General features: G+C 34.8%; 1 protein-coding gene across 1 annotated transcript; it reads right to left on the bottom strand.

The window, feature by feature from the left end:
* Positions 1–913: 913 nt before the first annotated feature.
* Positions 914–15,015, bottom strand: LOC138328253 (uncharacterized). The gene is made up of 10 exons (XM_069274966.1): positions 14,830–15,015; positions 13,083–13,277; positions 11,332–11,438; positions 9,003–9,117; positions 8,510–8,650; positions 7,817–7,993; positions 5,932–6,021; positions 4,567–4,641; positions 3,645–3,720; positions 914–1,956 (listed from the first exon to the last, which is right to left on the bottom strand). The coding sequence occupies exons 1-10, from the start codon at positions 14,948–14,950 to the stop codon at positions 1,350–1,352; spliced, it is 1,704 nt and encodes a 567-aa protein (XP_069131067.1). The 5' UTR covers positions 14,951–15,015; the 3' UTR covers positions 914–1,349.
* Positions 15,016–22,420: the final 7,405 nt, after the last annotated feature.

Here is a 22,420-nt window from a genome sequence, read left to right as displayed (position 1 = left end):
TTACAGGGGTGTTAAGATCGTAAATGATCGGAACCCCTGGAGTATCGACGATGCTAATCATACACAAATGCATATAACCTAATCAGGGCAAAATTAAAATTCTCAGGTAACCTACAAAATACATTTTACATCCGCCATGTACATGACAAGGTAAACACTGACTGGTATGTGTATGCTTTTGTAAAGTCAAATCTGCACAAAGAATTAAAAAGACTACGGATTGTTATGGTAAACCACCGGTCAAGTATATAACTAAACGGTGGATAGTTCAACTCTCCTCCACGGTTTGTGTTTAGTTTCGTATCCATGGCCAATACTGTAAACCAGCTCTCTTTCATGGTTACTATAACTAATTTTCGCGATTTTTATGTCAAAACAAGGATAAACATTCGCGGAATCAAACATTGAATGGGAATTCCTATATCAATATAAAAGTAGTTTATAATAAGCTTTCGCGAATTTACTTGAGATGCGAAAATAATCGCAAGCAAAAGAAAGTGAATTTACAGTATTTAAATCTCCGTTCCACAGTGCAAAGTTTTCACATTTTGATTTCCTTGATGGATATGTGTGTACTGGAATGGAGGTTACATTTTCTGAACATGTTTCTCGTGTTCTAATCAATTATATTATCTCTTAATAACACACGATACGACTGCACCCAAAAAAATAGCATATAATTACTGCATGCCCTAAATGGACGATTCCCGTCTCCTCTCACCGAAAGCGTTTCGTGGCGCGTGCAGATACATATGTACATCGCATGACAAAATGTCTCTCCAGAGTCCCTTGCAATATCAGTTTTCACGGGAGAAAAATGTGGCAGGTAATAACTCTGAAATTAGGGTCCCAACTCTACTCTTTCACTGTCGAGAAGACAATAAGTTATAATGATGAACGAAAGGCAAAAGCATTTTTCATATGTCCATGGAGTTTATTTATGAATTACTTTTCATTTTTCCTCGAAAAGAACATTCGTGATCAAATAAATAAGGGGTTACGGGAGATTAATTGAATTCTACTCTTATCTTAATAATTTATATCTACGTTAAATACCACTTAATCATCCGCCTATCCGTCCAAACCACCCATCCTTCAATACACTTACTCATCCACCCGCCAAGTTATTCAAATTTTTCCATCCATCAATCCATCCATTCATCCGCCCAGTTATTCACTCTTCCATCCATCAATAAATCCATTCACCTTCACCCAACCATCCGCCTTGCGTTTGTTCACGTTTAAGTCCCTTTGATCATTCGCTCGCTCACTCACCACCTGCTCATCACTTTCCTCGTTCGTACGATTGTTTATACCTAGGATAAAGTTGGTCCTATGTAGATGATAAATCAGCAGGAAATGGTAGTAACATGGTCATAAGTGTCCGTCAGGGTAAAATCAATCACTGGTGCTCCCATTTCATCGTATTCATTTTCAACAGCCTTGGCTAAATCATACACTCCCTGACTGCTGTCCCTCCTAGCGTCCTCATGAACACACGGTTTAGGAGGACCATTACCCAGGTTTACATCATCCACTTTTGTCTTTATGTTTTTCACAGCGACGATTTTGGCATGATCATAAAAGTCTGATTCGATAGAGTTATCTGCCCTTGCAGTGATGAATGAATCATAATTGTTTACCTGATCTTTTATTATAGGTGAGTTACTTTTCTGTTCTGTGATATAATTTGTCGGCGAATCGGTGACTTTTGTATTACACTCCATGCTTTTCACAGCTGAACTCGGCCTATCGGGTGGTAACGGACATTTTAAGCCAAGGTTCCGACTACAAATATTACTATTCCCATCTGGTTCAATTTCTGCAAATTCATAAATGTCCTCTTGATCCTGTTCCCTTTGTTGCAAATCTTTGTTAGAGAATTTGTTTGTAGAAGTGTCTGCCACAGTCATTATGTACTGCTGGGATCGGAGATATTGCTTATATTGTTTTGTTCTGAAACGATACACAAACCTCATATAATAATTAGCAAGAAGCTGTTCATTACATCAGTTATTTATGTTCATATTATATCCAGATATATCTATATTATTATCTGAAAATATTCATATTACCATCCAGATATATTCAGATTACCATAAAGATATATTCATATTACCATAGAAATATATTCATATTACCATACAGATATATTTATATCACCATCAAGATATACCCATATTATCATACAGATATATTCATATTACCATCCAGATACACCAATATAAGCATACAGATATATTCATATAACCACACATATATTCATATAACCACACATATATATTCATATAACCACACATATGAATTAATATTACCATCAATATACACCCATATTACCATACAAATATATTTATATTACCATCTAGATACATCCTTATTACCTTTCAGATATAATCATATAACCATCCAGATACAACTATATTACCATACAGACATATCCATATCAACATACATATATATCCATATTACCATACAAATATATTCATATTAACATACATATATATCAATATTACCATACATATATATCTGTATTACCATACAAATATATTCATATTACCGTCAAGGTTTATTCATATTATATCATCCATACATATTCATATCACCATCTAAACATATCCATATTACCATCCTGTGTTAGTTTTATTTTAGTGCGTTCGAGCTGTTTTTGAAGCGCCCATTCATGAACAGCGCTAAAGGATATTTACGTTATTGAACCACCACGCTGAATGATATCCGCGCTAATAAATGATAATTTACATTTTTGTTATTATTATTTTTTTTTTTTTTGCATTTGCATTTGCATTTGCGCTAAAATTTAACTGTGTTAAAATTAAAACGCTTACTGCTCACTAACATCAAGAGAGAACACTTATCATTAGTTTCCATAAAATCGTTTATTAGTTATTTCAGTCTGTAAATTGTAACGGTTGGGGCGTTTGCATTTAAAATATGTATCTTTATATTCATCGCAAATCAATGCATATGCATAAACCAGGAATTAATAGTACACATATCCATACAAATCTCTAGTGCTGATACTTCTACTATGAGGTAAATAATAACCAAATGAAGTAGTTAAAACAGTTGTAGTCAAAATGTAAAACTTTCTTTTGTTAATCAAGGAGTCGAGATTTATCTGGGGATCCAACACGGGGAGTTAAATTAATAACAGTGAGCTCATATTATCATTGCTAGAAATGTACATTATGAAAATTACAGCAAAATGTTATTAACGTTACCTGGAATCATTGCGGTCGTTTAAGAATAAGACTAATAATGCAAATCAGATGGTGATAACCCAGCTCTGTATTGCAAATATTCATATACTTGTTAAAGGGACAATTCACTCAGGCTCTAATTTCCATTAGAACTGGGGGTTTTCCGATATATATACAAATTTTAATGTTCTCGTAGAATGAATTGTCCCTTTAAAAGCTCATCTTTCGCTGTATAATTCGTAATCGTGAAATTAAAATTGTGAATTCAAAATGGTTTATTTTCCATCTTAATTGGGTTTTTTTCACTCATTTTTTATAATTATTGTAATTTTCAACAATATTTTTTATCTTTACTTAATTTAAATGTTTGAATTTAGTTGCTTTTACTAAACCAAAGGCCGTGATTAAACATATACACAGACATACCTTCTTCGTAAAATCATTACGAAAACAAAGATCACAGCAAGTAGAAAGACTAGCACTGCTATCACAGCAAGCAAAACTAGATAAAAAAGATAAAGACAGGCGTTACAAGTACAATAAAATTCGTCAAAAATCGGTTACATGGATAATAATTTATGAACCTACAATGTATTTTTCAGAGCATAATCATCTCAATTACTGGGTCCTGTACATGGCGTTGAACAAATGACACAAAACTAACTACAAAATGCCTTGTCAAGATCCACTTGCAGTATTAATCATCAATTTCAAGCTATCATATCGTTGAAAATTTTTCAAGTTTTCAGCAAAAATAATAAAGTTTTCATACTATAAAAACAGAAAAAAATGCTTATCTAGGTCACTTTGACCTACTTCTTTTTTTTTTTTTAACTAAACTTCACAATCCTAATATTTACATGCAAAAACAGTAAAAAAAATATTATATCTTTTTCTAATATTTGAATTTTCACCCTTTGACCTCTGAAATTACCATGACCCCAGAAAAAAAAACTTAATATTCTGATTAGCATACAATATGCAGCTGACCCTCAGGTATCATCTTATAGTATATTTTGCAAATATTTTGATATAAATATATTTTTTGCAAAAAAAAAGGGGGGGGTGATGGTGTTGTAATCGAAATTTAAGTTCCAAGATGGAACTTGAAAGTGTTATACATACCTAATATATTTTATATGATGGTATACACACTGAATTGTGGGAAAGGGTGCCGCTACTAAGTTTTCATAACGTATGCCCACTTTTCATTTGATTGTTTTAAAACCTTATGATATGCACCTCTCACATGCTTACATACTGTTTGCTCAAAAATACCATTATCTGTATTAATTTCTGGTAATTTATATTGCGACTCAATTTAAAGTAATTAAGATATAATATTCACCATATTGATAAATGTCATTTCCCGCATGTGATCCAGTGTTGCCAGGTGACGGAAGGTAAACAAGACCATCGGCTCCTGGTAACAACATACAAAAAGATTGTCATATTTCATTATTCATTCCCAAATAGAATGTTAGCCCTGACTAGGTATTTTTTATTAGTAAAATGTCCCATTAGCAGCCAGGTTCATGTATGGACGTGCCAAGTTTGTTGGTGGAGAAAAGCCAGAATACCCGGAGAAAAACTACCGTCCAGCGGTCGGTAATGGCAACTGCCCAAAATGGGATTCGAACTTACGACCCAGAGGTGAGGGCATGTGATAATACGTCGAGACAACTTAACCACTCATCCCGACTTGGTGCTTTAATGTAGAATATATATACGATACAGGTGACCTCCTATATCATATGCTGCAAAGAGAGGTACCTCTTCCAGCCTTAAATCGGGATATCAGCATTGCATATATGTGATTCATACCGTATTTTTTTTCTTACTTATAACCATTCCAACTTACATATGTTTTTATGCATTATTTGACTCCTTTCCGTATTTTTTCCTTTGCTTGAAAAACATATATCTTTAGCAATTTAGAAGAGTAACATATTCGTGGATTTCTGCCAATCTCCATATAAAAATAGAAAATGTACACATCTAGGCTAAGATTAGGCTTAATCAAACACAAGCGCACTCATTTCATTACGCTGCGTTTCTAAAGTAGGCCATGCAATATCACGACAAATTTACCAGTCCCCGATTTTTTTTAAATTTTCACAATTTTTACCCTAGATTATGAGCCAACTGTTTACAAAAACAATTGGTAAACTCCAACTGGCAATTAATGGATCACATTTGTAAAAGATACACCGTTACCACCATTGAAAGGTTTGAGCTAATTTTACTTCAAATTAAAAATATCCAAAAAAAAGAATTGCACCCCGTAAACATTCTGTGGCACCTTGTCGTATATTGATGACGTACTGAATGCGCATGCATCAACGGAAATAAAAATGATTTTATATTATGTTTCGTGTTAATAAAAAGAAATAAGTTGATCAAGAGGCCTTTTACATAAACGGCGAAAAATAACAAAACTTTAAGCAAGTTTTAAGGTTTTAAAAAATATCAGCCAGTAATGTGAAAAAGTCGTATTTCCATACATATAATAGTAGTACCGGGTAACATATACCCATATATAATCTATTCACATCATTTATTTCACTGTTTTTTTATGATGTTTCTCTCTCAAAAGTAATGTCAACAAATTTATTTTCACGTACGATTCATTTGCGAGGATTTCGCGAAATTGAATTGTCGTAAAAATGTTCGTTTCATGGGTGTTCACATTTAGGACTGAACTACAAAATACCTGTACAGAAGAAGTGAAGTTGACGAGAACAGTTCACAGATAATTTTTTGTTCCTTGTGTGGTATGTACATTCTCTGTAGGGCAGCTGGTCTGAAAACACATCATACAAACGCGTTAGCAAACGTACAGTGACAAATATAGCTTACAAGGAATTATTGACATTTTGCAAACCTCAAAACAATTGATAAGTTTTTAATTTTTTTTTCGTTTATTAGAAACAGTGTATCGCCATAATGGACGGACTTTGTCACATATACATGTAGGGTAACCGTTGTTCTAACTAGGGAAGTCATTTTAACATATAATCCTGTAACCCTTGGCATTTTTACCTTGTCCATATTAATTATAAATAATAATAAACAGAGCTAGAGGTAGATTTTACCAATAAATGAGTTCACCAATTGTTATTTGCAAATCGAAAATTGAAAATAATATTTCATAAAATAAAGTATTGTTATGTCAATCCACAGGGAAGTCAAGTTTAGATACAATTTTATTAAAGTTCGACCTACCCAGGTCTGCTTATTATACCCATTGTTATCTGTTTTACTTCATTTACTTACTTTCATTCTACATTGTCGACTTCTCTGTGACGAAGGGATAGCTTTTGTTAAGTAAACCGTACATATGCAAAGTCACCACATGGTTACATAGCTTTAAAGCAATGCTAACTATTAAGGGTTTTTTGGAGGGGTGGAGGGTGCAATCCATCTGAGACCTCCATATTGAAAAATAGCCATAGCCATAATGTTTCGATATAATGTGCAATATTAAAATCTATATATGAAGTTTTCGCTCGCTTACAAACATGCGATTGCACAGTAATAGAAATTTTAATCTAATTATTTTGCCTTTCAGACGAGTATTGTATTAATTAAGCAGATGGACAAAGTATCCATAATAAGAAAATCAACATCATTTGTTCATTGTAACACAAACATAAATAAATTATATGATTCTTTTCATTTTATTTATTTACAATTATTAATTTTCACTCAGCTGATTGAGCTCTGAATGTTATTTAGATTATACCTAGAATGAAAAACCGACGCCATATTTGTATGTATTACGCAGTATATGAGATAAACTTTTGACAGTACTCTGGTAGCTTCATGTATAATTATATACATGTACATATCTATTCACCGACCGCTCTTCCTAAAACGTGAATGCTTTAGTCTGTTTATGAATAACTTCTAGCCTTTTCAACTTTTAAGGTTTAGTTGATATAAAACGGCAAAAGTTCCACATTTAACACTTGAAACACAGATTCAAATATTGGAAAATCATTTAATTTATATGTATTTTTTGTAAAAAGATTTTTTTTATATTCACATTTCACCACAGATTCCGATTACTCTAATGATAATCATAATCTGCATTAAGAGTGAATAAATGGCGCCTGAACTTGGTGTAGTAATACCTATAAACACTAAAGGAAGTCTTGATTACCGATACATTATATTGTACCATGTTAGTCCGCGCGGGAAAATTGACACTGTTTTTAAATGAACCAGTTTAGTTATGAAATTTAAAGCAAATTCAGCAAAAAAAAAGATCAATTCTGATTTTGGTTGTTATTTTTTTAAGATTTTGAAGGGACCTGACTCAGACAACTGGATGAAATATGTAACAGATCAAATTATACTAAATTGTTTTGCCGAAAACAAATATATATGTACAAACATACGTAAACATATATAATACAATTTGAACATTTTGAAAAAAACGGGTAAATATACACAGTAGAAAAAAATTCAAAAGCATAAAAATACTGTTACTGTTGTTAATACTAAAAGGTTGTTGAATAGTATATTGCTAGCTATCTTATAAGAAAAATGATTAAATAGAAGAAAATATGTATTGTTGTACAAGTTGCGTTAACCTTTTCCCAGTGGTCGAAACATTCCTATCCAGAACTCGCCCGTGTCGTTTTCGGAAAATTCGCCATTTTCATTTTCACAGTATTTTTCGAATGATTGTACATGTTGTTCCTTCTTCGATAAACAATGTTCTTGTCCCTTTTCCCATGTCAATTTCCTTTTCGAACGTTCGGCAAGGTCTAAAAATCAGATATTAAGATTAATTATTTCTGTTTAAAACACAAAACAATTTAGATGTTATTAACAGTCCATACAATATCTATCCTAACTTAAGAGAGGAATAAAGTGATGCAATCCATAATATAATAAAAGGTAACCTTCTTTAACACTGCGTCAATTTTTCCAAAGGAAGTCGGAGTTCCTGGCAAAAAACATCGCCCATGACAATACCAGACAAGACCTTATACAAGACCCATCGTCGGAGACCAGCGGTTGATCTCAATATGATACGCTTCACTTATGACATCGTCGGAGACTCATGCAGTATACATTGTATATAAGGTGTGGCGTAACGTAGTGCAATCTACCATGGGTTTGCGCCGATGGATTCAAATTTGCGATTATAATGTGAATAGTTGTTTAGATTTAACGGTTCCGACATCGAATGACATAGGGTAACCATTAGGAAAGGAAGCATGACTACGACATAAAACAATGATAAAATATAATTTAACATAGCTTTTGTTCTTACTTACCACATCGAACTCTGAACAGATCCGTATGAGTACAATGCTTAGGATAAAAGTACCCAGTTCTCTCGCATTTGACGGTACCACAGTTAAGGGAGGAATCAAACAGGTCACTTTCCGACGCTGATTTATTGTACAATTCGGAATCTGTGAATTAATTGGTCTATAATCATTAGGGATATCAATATTATAATTTAATTTGTTTGTATTGTAAACATCAACCCCAAAGTATTTTGAAATCAATAAAATTAACGTAATAGTTTTTTCTTTTATTTCAATAATCAATAAATTGATAGATGATAGCATTCAAATATCACTTTGCAAACTTTTCAAAACATTTGTACATCGTTTTCAAGAAGAAAATGTTGACGAAGTGACAATTTTGAGTAACCACAAACTAAATTTGGAAAGAACAATTATGCCTAATCGAAATTTTTCAAGATAAACAATTCTCATTAAAAATACTAGGTAAATAATGACTTATTTGATAAATACTTACTATCGTATTTTCTGTAAATGATGTACCTAGATTTCTTCGTCGGAATAACACAGTCATTCCAGTTTCTATGCATTTTATTGTGCGTTTTTGATAGATATACACACCACCGACTTTTCTATTGAAAGAAAAAAGCTTTATCATTTATTCGACTATTCGAAGGCAACTATACGTGTTAGGTACATGCATGCTTCCCCCAATTTGTCTCATCAATGCAATAAGTATTATACAATAATATCTGATAGGATAAATATCCACATCAGCGTTTTGTATTAAGAAAATATATCCATACCAGGTTTTTTTGTAATTTGGAAAACGATCAATGCCGACTTTTGTTATTAGACAAATAATCCTTACCCACATTTGTAATCATGGAAATCGATTCTAATTAGGAAAATCTAAAATTGGAATGTTAATACTAATTTTTGTTGAACATTCCGATGTAACAATTAATACTATAATATTTTAATTATCTCTAATGTAGTTTATGATGAGAGTATTTGGATTGTTGTGTCATAACTCAGTATTCCATTTAATTCTTATGATTCAATATAAATCAGTCAAATTAAAAATTGTTTGAAGGACTTTTTCGTCGTGTTCCTATAAACATTTACTATTTTTAACAATTTATATGTACATTCACTATCCGATTTTTTATATAAACTAACCAAGCCAAAGTGAAGTCTATGGGGGTATAACTGACACCCGAAACGTGACCATTATGACGTCACTAAAGTTGGCATTGTAACGTCAACTGATCGCTGTCAAAATGGGCAGTTCCATCTTGTGGAGAATATCGCCGTTTGTGAACGGTTATCCTGGTCTAACTTAGACAGTTGTAATGCAGAGACCCCCTCAATGAGTCATGAATAATGTAAATATATAAGCATTCAAGGTAGGTTTCGCCCAACCAAATAAATATTTTTGTGAAATCCTTTAAACGTAAGAGTAGATGAAAAAAAAAATATTAGAAATACCTCAATTTAATTTCTTTATGCTTATGAGACTGAACAAATATGTCTTGAATACAAAATTGATGGAAACCCTTGATTTATTACGAAATATCAGCCAGACAGGATAGTATGTAAATGAAGCTGCAATGGTTTGTGGTGTCGAAGATTAGCGCATTGTTATGCACTAAAAGTAAACAAAATGGCTGTATGAAAGCGTGTGGGAAAAAATGTATCTGAATCGGCAACAAAGAGGAGGAAATTAGAATGGAATCGGTAGCACCCTAGGATATCTCTAGGAAATGAAATTCAGAGACGGCATGTAGCAATAGAAGAAACAGAAGCCACATCTCAAGCGGAACTCGCCCGGAATCTGTTGGAACTCGTGTTGCACGTGGTGAACTAAATCAGATATTTGACTACTAAGCTAGCTAGCGTATGTAAGTAACGTGAAGTGTTTCAGATTATATAATATGTATAAATAGACCATCGCACTTCGATTTGTTGTTAATTTTTTACTAAACATGCCATGGCAAGACTGTCACTGCTACCTGACCTTTTATTGCACGCTTCAGTTGGTTGATACGGCCTCGTTTTGGAGGGAAAAAAAACGTCACGTTCTATGTAAAGCTTGACTTCGCTCTATTTTTAGAGGAGTATTTTCCTGGTCAAGCTAGGCAACTGATCACCCAAATTGTTCGCTGTATGCATTAAAAATGATCTGAAGATTATGTCTATGTACAGAATAAGTTTCAATTTCTTAGTCTTTATGTTTCATTTGGCGAAACCTCCCTTAAAGATGCTCCACCGCCGACAGAGCATAAATGATATTCATCATTTGAACAATAGTTAGTGTTTAATCATGTATACATAAGTCTAATAAACACAAAAAATAATATGAAATAATCAATTTTGCCTTTGGTGCATGCACAATCAGTACTTCATTCCATATAGGATATAGTCCACAGAATTTTTTTCGGGATGCAATTAATTATTTTTTTTTTTTTTTGAACTTAAAGTAAAATTAGAAGCTCAAACTTTTCAATGGTGGTAATGGTGTAAAGTAAGTAACTTTTGTAACTGAAGAAAAATACTAAATCGTCTGCTCCTGTTTTTTATAGTGAAAAATTACCATTTGTCAGCGGTGGAGCATCCCCAAACTATCTTCCTATGGAATCTACAGTTTATGTAGATACAAGAGCTTTACATAAAATCTGCATAACAATAACAAATAAACAAATCTCTATTTCAAAATTTCCGCCTACTTAGCTTATTAAACCTTCTTCTAAGAAACACTATGCAGATTGTATACTAAGTCTTTTCTCTTAACAATATTTAAGCAATAAAACAAATCGTTACAAGCATGACTTAATTGTACTTACATGGATCCCTATAAACTGTTTGTGACACATTTCACTGCACCGCTTTGTAGCATCGGAATCAAATTCTACTATATTCCATCTTTTTGATTTTCTTACTTTGTAACATCCTGAAACGAACAAAAAAACTCATTTGTTAAATGAATTATGTTTAAAACTGCAACACAAATAACCTATATGATCACCATACATGAACTGTCATGATTTATTTCAGGATTTTTATGTTCTGGAGATATGAATGTACTCTTAATAAACCGTTTATCATGTGGTATTCAGATCTTTGTGTGATATCTCCATAACATGAAAAAATATATAAATCGTAAATTAACCCCTTTAATTTAATTTACAACAAGTAATCTAAAAACATGTGTTAATATTTGAAAAGTGTTATAGTCACTTTGCCTGTCACTAAATCTATAAATAGATAATGTGACAACTATTTTGGTCAATATACAATGTGACCAATATTAGCAACTCAGTCACGTGACCGACGCCATTTCACTTGATTTTAAGCGAAACAGAAAATTTGTATTAAATAACATGTTACAAACTATGAACGGTCATATTTACGGTCATATTTCAGAAATGAATATATTTCATTTACCGCATCAGTTATTATGTACCACTTCATACATATGAAGTAATCCATAAAAAAACATCGTCAAATTCCCTTATTTTTTTACGAATTAAGACCTCATTTTAACACCTAAGGACGTGCCAGGTTAGTTTGTGGAGGTACGCCGGAGTACCAGGAGAAAACACTATCGACCAGCGGACAGCACCTCGCAACTGCTCCACATGGGATTCGAACACGAGACCCAGAGGTAGAGGGCTTGAGGTTTGCTTTTTAAAGTTATATTAATTGCTGCTTATTTCACTGTAAAGATATGTAAATTAAACATTTGATATTTAAACATTGACATGTACTTGATGATTTAGCTCCCCAAAAGCATATGTCGGCCTATAAGAGAGCCGAAATCTAGGAATCATATATTCCTGGTTTCGAATAAAGCGCCTTCAATCACCGCCATGTTCAGTGACTTCGGGTTTTGTCGGATTTCGAATCGTATCACGTGGCTGACGTTCGACACGACCTGCACGTGGTGAGCCAGGTAACTAGCGTAAGCGCACATATCTTTGTTTACGTTTTCCTTCTGACTAATATGAGCAAATCATGCTGGTATATGTCCAAAGATTGAGTATTTGAAACATCCAATTTACACGTTGCCGTAAAATATTGTGTGTATCAAATATTGTAATGTGCGAGCATTATTCTCTTTGTAGATAGAGTCTGCTAAGGTCGATCACATGTTTTGTTTATGAAAAATTGTTGACATTTTCTCTTGGTTTTACAACTCTCGTTTTACTTCGAGATTGTCGCGACGATGTTCGGAAGAGTTCGGAATGATTCGGCATCTTTCGAGCCTATTTTTCACTTGTACACGCTAAAAAGATTTTTTACTGTTATAATTAAAAATACTTCCAGAGCTGCAACTTTATAAAAAGTGGAAAAATTAGAAAGTTTGAAACTCAGACAGACGGAGAAAAATATGTATGACACTTAAACAGTTTTCAAAAAGTTTGACAAAAAGAGTGAAAGTTATAGACCATACATGTACAACTTTAATCGAAACTCATGTCATTTTCTCTGAAAGTAGTGACGGTACACTCGCAAACGCATTAGGTAAGAGTCAATACATGACTCTGCAATATACAAAATATATAATTTCTTTATTGTGAAGTAATTGGTTTACCTTGAATTGAGAGCCAGGGCGTCAGTTGGGAAGTATTTATCCAGACATCGTCTCGAATAGTGTGATTGGAATTTTGAATATCACTGTAGGTTGAGATAGTGCCGTTGTGTATTGTCTGGCAATATGACATAGCGTCGTCCCAACTATACCTTACACCCAGACCAGCCGCGTACCCTAAAGTACTCACAGCACCATCTACAATAGAGGAGATGTACATTTAGAGCAGGTAATTTTCGAATTGTAAGGTAAATAAAAATACTATATCACATATAATCTAGGAATCTTATTTTCCTGGTATATAACTTAATGAATAAGATGTAACAAAATAAATAATACATAAGAACAATAGAGTTAGATTATGATTGATGTATCGTTTTATTTATCACACTTTCTCGATTACAAATCAAACTTAAACACAGATTTGATTGGACATCTGGTGCAAAATGACTGTACAATGGCGACAAAATGATATTAAATGCACATCGCGTTTTATTTACTTCATGTTAAACATTCTACTAGTCACATTTTTAAGGCACTCGTTCGTATGCGTATGATAACTTCCCTGTAAAAAAAACGATCACACCATCAATGTGATGCAGTAAAACCACCAAGTGCTCACATCCTGCGTGAGCTGGCTCTAGTGACAATGATGATGCTCTTCCTTGAAATTGGAAACCAACATCGACATGTTCTATGTTTCCTTGTGTAGCGGTGACCGGGTGACTAAGATGTCCCGATGTATTACCACAAACCCTTCACTCTCACATACAGAACCAAAATGAACATTATTTATATATTATATAATAGGGACGTTCTATATGGGTGCTGGGATATTCTGTAAACTACCTCTCGCGAATTTCGCGATCCATGTAAATTCGCGAAAATTTGTCTGCCAGAAATAACATTGACATTATTGATTCTGATAGAAATTTCCGGACAATTTTAAATCCGTTAAGTAGCCGCGAGGGAAATTTGGTTTTCAGTATAACTAGTAATTGGAAACAAAATCGTGCATTTGAAATAGGAAGATATTATCTAGAGGTTATACCTCCCTATGCACTTAATGATCACAGGAAATTTGTCATAGAATTTGTTATAGGGAGTAATAGGGATTGGTTTAAAACCAGATTACCCAAAAGTAAATAACTTATTACTATTAAAATTTGGTTCTTGGTTTTATTAGTTTAACGTCCTATCAACAGTCATAGTCATTTAAGGACATGTCAGGTTTGATGGTGGAGGAAAGCTTAAATTCCGCGGAAAAACCACCGACCTGCGACTAGCACCTGGCAACTACCCAACATGGGATTCGAACTCGCAACAACTCAGGGGTGGAGAGATTGTGGTAGTATACATGTATGTCGGTTCACCACGGTCCCTAAACACTATTAAAGTAGCGCTATATAGTACGGTAAACATATAGTCACAACGTATACCATGTACATAACACGAGTTTCACTTCCACTTACCATGTGGTTTACAGAATGCAACATAATCTGATAATTAAATCGTGGTTCATGACAAGTGAATCCATTGATTGGTGCACAATATGAACATACCTACGAATAGTTAATGTTATACGGTATACGTTTCAGAACTAAGATCAAGTACAATGTACACAACATAAGTATACCAGATTGGCAAGGAGACAAAAACATCTAACGATTTAGAATAACAAATGTGACTATAATTTGGATAAGAAAACGTGAAAGGATGCAGGCAGTATTTAACGTAATGAACCACTTACCTACAAGGAGTATGCAGTATGATATCCACACGAATGTATTTTCCCTAACGGGTTGACTAACTGTATCGATGACATTATACATGCCTCTATTGATACCATAAACCTGTATACATGAACACATACATGAAAAATAGTTACTCAGCCTAAATACAGTTGTCCCCTTCACGAAATCTCGGAAATGACAAACCCTTTCATAAAACAGGAAGTATTTTGTTTTAACGCAAGTATTGTTTTAACGCAAGAAAATGTGTACACGTGCATCATAATAAGGACAGATAAATTTTAACGTTAGTTTCAGGACACGAATGATTAAATAAGTTAAAAAGAAATTACGATCCAGCATGATGTACGTTGGTAATGATGTCCACAAAACATATTGAAATGACTAAAAGCATAATTATAATTAGATATTGGATATGCTTTGATTTTGCACATCAAATCGATAAGTTATTTTAGAAACGCCGAATCAATATCATTATAAAAGATAAAAGACACACAAATAGACAATACAATGCCACGGCTTTATTTACAATGCACGCCAAAAGGCATTAATTGCAATGTCCAAATATATACAACAATTCATTCTCAAACAACTTCCGGAATATCACTTCCGGCATAATGTCACTTCCGGTTTCATCAATTTCCGGTTTCAGAAAAGTTCCTAGATTTTAATTTCAGGATAATCAGATATCATTTCTTATCCTCAATTATCTATGTTTTTTGTGTGCCCGAGGCTCTCCAACAGGCCATTTATCGCAAATAGTTCACTATTGATATGCCAATGGCTCTCCCCAACAGGCCCTTTATCAAAAATACTTCAAATAATGGTATGCCCGAGACTCACCACAACAGGCCCTTTATCACAAATAGTTCAATACTGATATGCCCGAGACTCTCCACAACAGGCCATAATCTGAATACCATGATTCTGGTTTGTCGAAGTTCCGCCAAATGGTTTCATTTTCTTGAACCAAGGAAAGGAAACCACAGCCAACGTCATAACACGAGAGGCGCCTAAACAACGACAAACAAAGCCGTGCCACAAAGGGGATGAGTGGTGGTTGTGGGTGGTGTGTGTGTGGGGGGGGGGGGGGGGGTGATGGAATGTTAATGTTTATTGATCTGTATACCCTACCTAATGCCAAATTCTATTTTGAAGGGGGAGGGGACTTTATTTTCTGAATCCATATATGACCATAGTGCAACTTTTAATGTGCCCAAAAACTTGTCATTTCCAATATCAGACAAGTGCACACCATCATCCTTGTTGAACATGTTGGGATTGTTTAATGTTAACTCTTGGTATCTGATGTAGTCATCATGACAATATTGTAACGTATATGATGCTGCCGATCTGTTCACACGGGAACGGATCCTATCACACCAAGGATGGTCCCAGGGAGAGCAAACTCTCCGATTGAACTTATGGAGAATTTGTGACCAAATCAGTAAAGTTCCTGGATAAGAATTGTTTAAGAACTCCAAATAACTGTTGATGGAATCCCCTAATTCGAAGGTATTAGATCCTTGACCTATGTCATTTCCTCCACAATGCAGCAATAACATATGAGGCCTACCTGCTTCTGTCACCAACTCGGACACTTGAAAAACCAAGTTGTCACTTGTTAAGCCCCCTTAAGCTCTACAATAAACTTTAACCCCAATATCATGATACAAAAGGAACTAAGCATGGCGTGGTTTTGGGCACGTTTCGCAATGGAGGAGCCAACAATGAAAATCTTGATATGATCTTAAACAATCTTAATTACTGTAAGTAACACTATAGTGTGTACAATGATTACCTGGTATTTCTGATTTTACATAGGTAAGCGAATATATCGTTTATAGACATCAGATTTCCACCTTTCCAATGTTTGAATGGTATCGCTACTTAAACCCTTAAGAGCCGCTAGTGTTTCCCCGCCTATTCTAAACGAGGGAGTTTTGTAGGATGAAACGTCATAACCAGCAAACTTTAGAGCCTTATGAAGAACTGTAGCAAACTGAAAACGAGTAATTATATATAACTGCCTTTCCATTGAAGTGACAGAATAACGGACCTTTTGCTGTACTAGGACGGAGAGCTAAATATTGTTTAATTGCCTGTACAGGACATACAGATGCACCCGTTGCAGCTATCGACAGTTTTGTTGAACGACCCAACTGGTTCGTTTTTGAAAAACGGATGTTGATTTCTACTGAATTAGAATTCAAAGAAATGTCCACAATTTGTAAGACTCTTCCACCTGCACATCTCTATTTCGCTGACCCGTTATAAACCAAAAAATGCTAATAAAAATGAAGTCAAAAACAACTTGGATTCAAAATGTGAACTACAGATTTGCTGCACAGCAAATGACATTTTCTTAAGCATATCCAATGTTATGGGGGGCCTAGTATCTTTTGATGACACAGTACGTCTCATACTTTCCAATATTTTCTTTAACAAAAAATTATGGGTGTGATCCTCACCTCCAAAACATTTGCTATAAAACCTGAGACCAGCCATATATGTCCTAACTGTCGAAGGGGCTATCTTTTTGTTTGACAGATACAAGACAAAATTGACCAAATGAGCTAGAGGTGGTGGCCATACATACACTATTAAACTCAAATTGAACACGAAAGTCCTCAAAAATTCGCTTTGCATTTTAATAAACAAATTTTGTATTTTCCGCTTAGGATGCCGAAACTAAAGTATCGAATTAAACTTGAAACTGTTCCAAAACTCCTAATGAACTGTACAAGTCTCTGGGCAGCACCAAGGTGCCAGTTGTAGGAATCAGCACCACTGAAATCGAGGCAAAGCATCAGCAGCAGAATTACAGACTCCCTGTATATGACGAGCCTTAAATTGGACATTTTTTTCTTAAGGCAAACATAACTAGTGGGCGAACAAGTTTCATAACCCTATCAGACTTTGAAGTTTTGTTGTTCAACACATTCACTAAGTTTAAATTGTCACAATGAAAAACCACTTTTTTTGTTCTGTAACACATCAGACCACACATACAAGGCCAGAACTATTAGCACCAATTCCAAAAATGTGATATCACGCATGATATCATAGCCTTTCCATTCCAAAGGCCATCCTAAAACAAGCCATTGTTTACCAAGAATAGCTCCACAACCCAGGTTCGCATTTCCTGCGCTATCAGTGTATAACTGTAAGTCAGAATTGGTCAACTAACTAGATTTTGATGTGTAGCAGACACCATTAAATTGACTAAAGAACTCTAACCATAGTTTAAGATCTTCTTTTATCCCATGAGTAATGCAAATGTAATAAAATAGTTATGTAACTCCAGTTATGGCTCCATACACCCTTCTGCAGAAGGCCCTAGCACCTGGCATTGCCTGGCACAAAAGGCAAGACTACCGACTAAAGACTGCAATACTTTTAATTTGACCTTTGATTTAGGGAGTACAGACCTTATTGCTTGGACAACCTCTTCCACTTTCACTCTCGGTACTCGAATAACCATTTCAATAGTGTCAATTTCTAGGCCAGGGAATATCAAATTATGCGTGAAACCTTCTGTCATGTTTTCAGCAACAGGAACACCAAAATTAGAACATAGTCTATCAAAATCATTCATCAAACATTGACATACAGAACCAGGGGTCTCAGACATATTCTCTGACTCTATCCCCGCAAAATAGAAAATCATCTAGGTAATGTTCCACAGTGTCATGCCAGATTCTTTGATGACTAACCAAGCTCGGATCTATAAAATCATTGACACTAAAATCTTTTGGATATGATAGATTGGTAATCATTCTCCAACCCCCAGATTTTTTGGAACCAAACCGACAGGGGAAACTCTAAAATTTGCAATGATATCCGACCCAAGTCAATTTCAGACTGAAGCTTATCCCTATGTTGTTCAGGGTTAGTGAATGCTGATTTAAGATTTTTACACTCAAAAGCTTCTCTAGGACCTTCATAATGCAAATGAAAACCTTCCTCAAAACCTCTGACTAATTCCTCTGCTACTTCTTGCAAAGGATACAATGGTATTTTTTGCTTCAAAACTTCAACTTTCACTGAAGTAAAACCTAGCATGGAAAGGCTGGAATTGTTACATTGATGGTCGATTTGGCCTAGCTCCCCTAAATTGCTACATCTGAATGAATTCTGATTGGAGGGGCGAAAACACATTTGGTTTTGAGGACGAGGGAAAACAATTTTGATTGGACTTGTAACAGTTTGAACTGGGATGCAAACCCCCGCAACGCATACAAATATGTGCTAAATTACAAAGCCTATGCTGGCAGATCCCTTGCTGGTATGGATATGACACCCTTGGGTTAATCTGAGGTGTATTTTGGAAACCTTTATTTTGAGGAACAGTAGAAAGGCCAGTGCCTACACAAGTAAGCCATAACTCTGCATCAATGCTTCCCCAAGATCGGGATGGGTCCCTCGCTTGACGCAATCTGAACTCAACTGAGTGTCATAAGTTAACCAACCCATACCCCCAAAGGTAGAGTGAGCTGACCTCACAGTGTTCACATACTTCAATAACTCCTGAGTCTTTTCATGTGATCTGACCAATAGAAGGCTAACAAAAATAATAATAGCATCAGTCCATTCGTCAATTGTCTCAATTTGTTTCTTGATTGAGTTTTTAACCAGGATGATACCATTCTTAATGATCAAAGACCGGTTATAAACTTTTCGGGATCTGTTACCAGCAAAGTTCCTAGCTCGATAAATTCGCCATTCCATATTTTATCCTTAACTGACAAAAGGAATATTAGCCTCAAGCTGGTTACAGACACTAAGTAGTGGTGAAGGGTTTATAACCTCCTCACAGGATAAAACATGATGACCCCCAGGTATTGGAGTACCGATATTAGTACATATATTAGCAATCTGCGGATTGCTCTCAAAGCTCTGTGCTGGAGGTGGAGGTAGGCTCTTCTCTGCTGGGCCAGAGAATGTATGTAACAGTTATGTTCCTCTGTTCAGGACCGGAGAGTGTAGGTAGACTCATCTCCTCAGGACCGCAGGGTTGAGGTAGACTCCTCTCTGTAGGGGCATATGGATGAGTTGTTCCACGGGCCGTTTTGTCTTGTAATCGTTTACTGGTTCTGGGCATGTTTTTTTCTAAGTAGTGAGAATTTCTTATTAGATCTTTCTTATTAGAGCCGTGACAAGAAAGGACGTTTAGGCATACCCGCTCAAAAAACTTCCAACTTCCGTGTCATTGTAAATTATGTCACGGCAACACCGATCCGGAATATACCGAGATATAAAATTCAACACCAAAAGTAGTGGTGAGGTTTCCATTGTTGGAGACGTCAAAAGAACAAACCGATACGGGACACAGTCCCAACGTATCTCTGATAAATTTCTACGTAATAACTGTTTCAGTAAGTAATCGATAATTATTTCTTTTTATATATATATTTTTAAAAAGGTATTTGTTCTTTTGACCATTTTATGGTGAAATGCACACTACCAAAATCCTTCTATTTTGTGATTTTATATTCTATTTATGCTTAAAGGCCCACCTCCTTTCGGACACGGCTTTTGCTTTTTTAAATGTTTTTTTTTTTTTTTTTTAAACATATTTTATTGCAAAATGTGCAATGGGATTGGGCACAAGTTATACAACTTATATAAAGCCCGTTCCCAAAAATAATAAAACATTCAAATTACAGACAAGATGGCATTTACAAGAGAATATATACATAATATATAAAGTTGTATTTGAGATAGAGAGAGAGGGAGAGAGTGAGGGAAGAAGAACGAGAAAGAGAGAGGTGGGGGAGGGAGAGAGCTATTGTATAACCAGTATGCTCCTCAAGTTTCAACTCGTAATATACTATTATTTTAAAATCTACCCCTCCGATAAAGACGACAGAAGTTCTAAACCACTTTTCTTAACTTTCGACTTCTCAATGTTCATATCATCCTGTCTTCGGTTTGTCTTTCTCCTGGTCACTCTAGGCTTTCTTTGAATATTCGTTTCTCTTTTGTCGTCAGTATCGGAGGGTTATACAAATATAATTTAAGTGTAAATACAAAACCAGTAAGATGTTGGGAGTAAGGCAGATATGGGAATATTTGATATTAATAGAAGGACGAAGTTAAAATCTATGAGTATCTTTGATATATTGCTGAGTGTGCATGAAGATTAATTCGTTTTCTTGTGTACTTAAGTTCATATTTCCAAAAAGTAATAAATTGACAGAGAGTGGAATAAATGAGTTTAGCTGTCGAAATAGAATGATTCTTTGGTCTTTGTGAATTACAATTAAAAAAGAAATGCTGTGGATCTTCAACTGGGAAACCGCAATGACATTTTTGATCTGTTACAATATTGGCTCTGAATAAATGGCTACGTAATGAACTTGAACGATTTCTTAAGTTTGTATGTATAATGTTTAATTTACGGTCTCCAAAATAAAAAAAAGTTGGGTATTACAGGTACGTCTTTGTTCTGGATAGCATGTTTAAAATTAGAGAATGACTCGCTATGTCTTGTGTTTATAGGTAACTGGTTCCATAAACGAACGGTAGACGGGAAAAAAGATATATTTGAAGATTCAAGTCTATTATTAGGAAGTGTGTAATTTTCTGCATTACGAAGAAGGTGTTGGGTGTTATCAGCAACTATAGAAGGAAGGAGTGTTTGTAGATAGGTTGGGGTTAGCCCATGATGTATTTTATAAAAGAGTTGGAGTTTTCTGCGAGACCGTCTGTTAGATAAGGGCCTCCCACCCAGTTTCACAGTATATAGAGTTTCTGCTTGAGAACGATGGTAATCCCGTAACAATGCGACCTGCCTCTAATTGTAATTTTTCTAAGATTTCAGCTTCAGCGACCGTACAACCGTCCCACAACTCACAACAATATTCCAATATAGGAAGAATAAAAGTTCTATAAATTTTGCTTAACGTTTGTCTAGAGAGAATGAATTTTAATTTCCGTAGAACACCTAATTGTTTCGTGACAGTTTTACTGGTATGGTCTATATGTCTGCTCCACTTACACTCAGAATCAATATACACTCCAAGATGTCGGTGGCTATCAACAAAGTCGATATTTACATTATTAAAAACAATATCAATTACATAATTAAGGTCAATATTCGAAATGAGGGATAGCCTGTGTTTTTACTGGATTAAATTTCACTAACCATTTATCGGCCCAAGATTGGATATTCGAAAGATCGTTATTTATTTTTTGCTCTATAACTTGTGGAGATTTTTCAGTGCATAGAAGAGAAGTATCATCAGCGAACAGCTTAGATAGGCTGTCTAAATTATCAGTAATATCATTAATATAAAGAATAAATAAAAGGGGACCTAAGACAGACCCTTGAGGCACCCCTGCCTTAGTAATTTTAACATTAGATTTAGCATTCCCCAAACATACTTGTTGCGACCTATTCTTAACATAATCAGTTAACCATATCAATAATTTCCCCGATATACCATAGCTAGTTATTTTTTTTTCCAATCCCCTGTGCCACACTCTGTCGAACGCCTTAGAGATATCACAGAACACTAAACAGGTTGGTTGTCTTTTTTCCAAATTATCACATATATTTTGAAAGATTTCTATGAGTTGATGAGT

This window comes from Argopecten irradians, chromosome 7 (assembly GCF_041381155.1).
Source record: "Argopecten irradians isolate NY chromosome 7, Ai_NY, whole genome shotgun sequence".
Taxonomy (NCBI): domain Eukaryota; kingdom Metazoa; phylum Mollusca; class Bivalvia; order Pectinida; family Pectinidae; genus Argopecten; species Argopecten irradians.
This window is presented reverse-complemented; position numbering and strand designations above follow the sequence as displayed.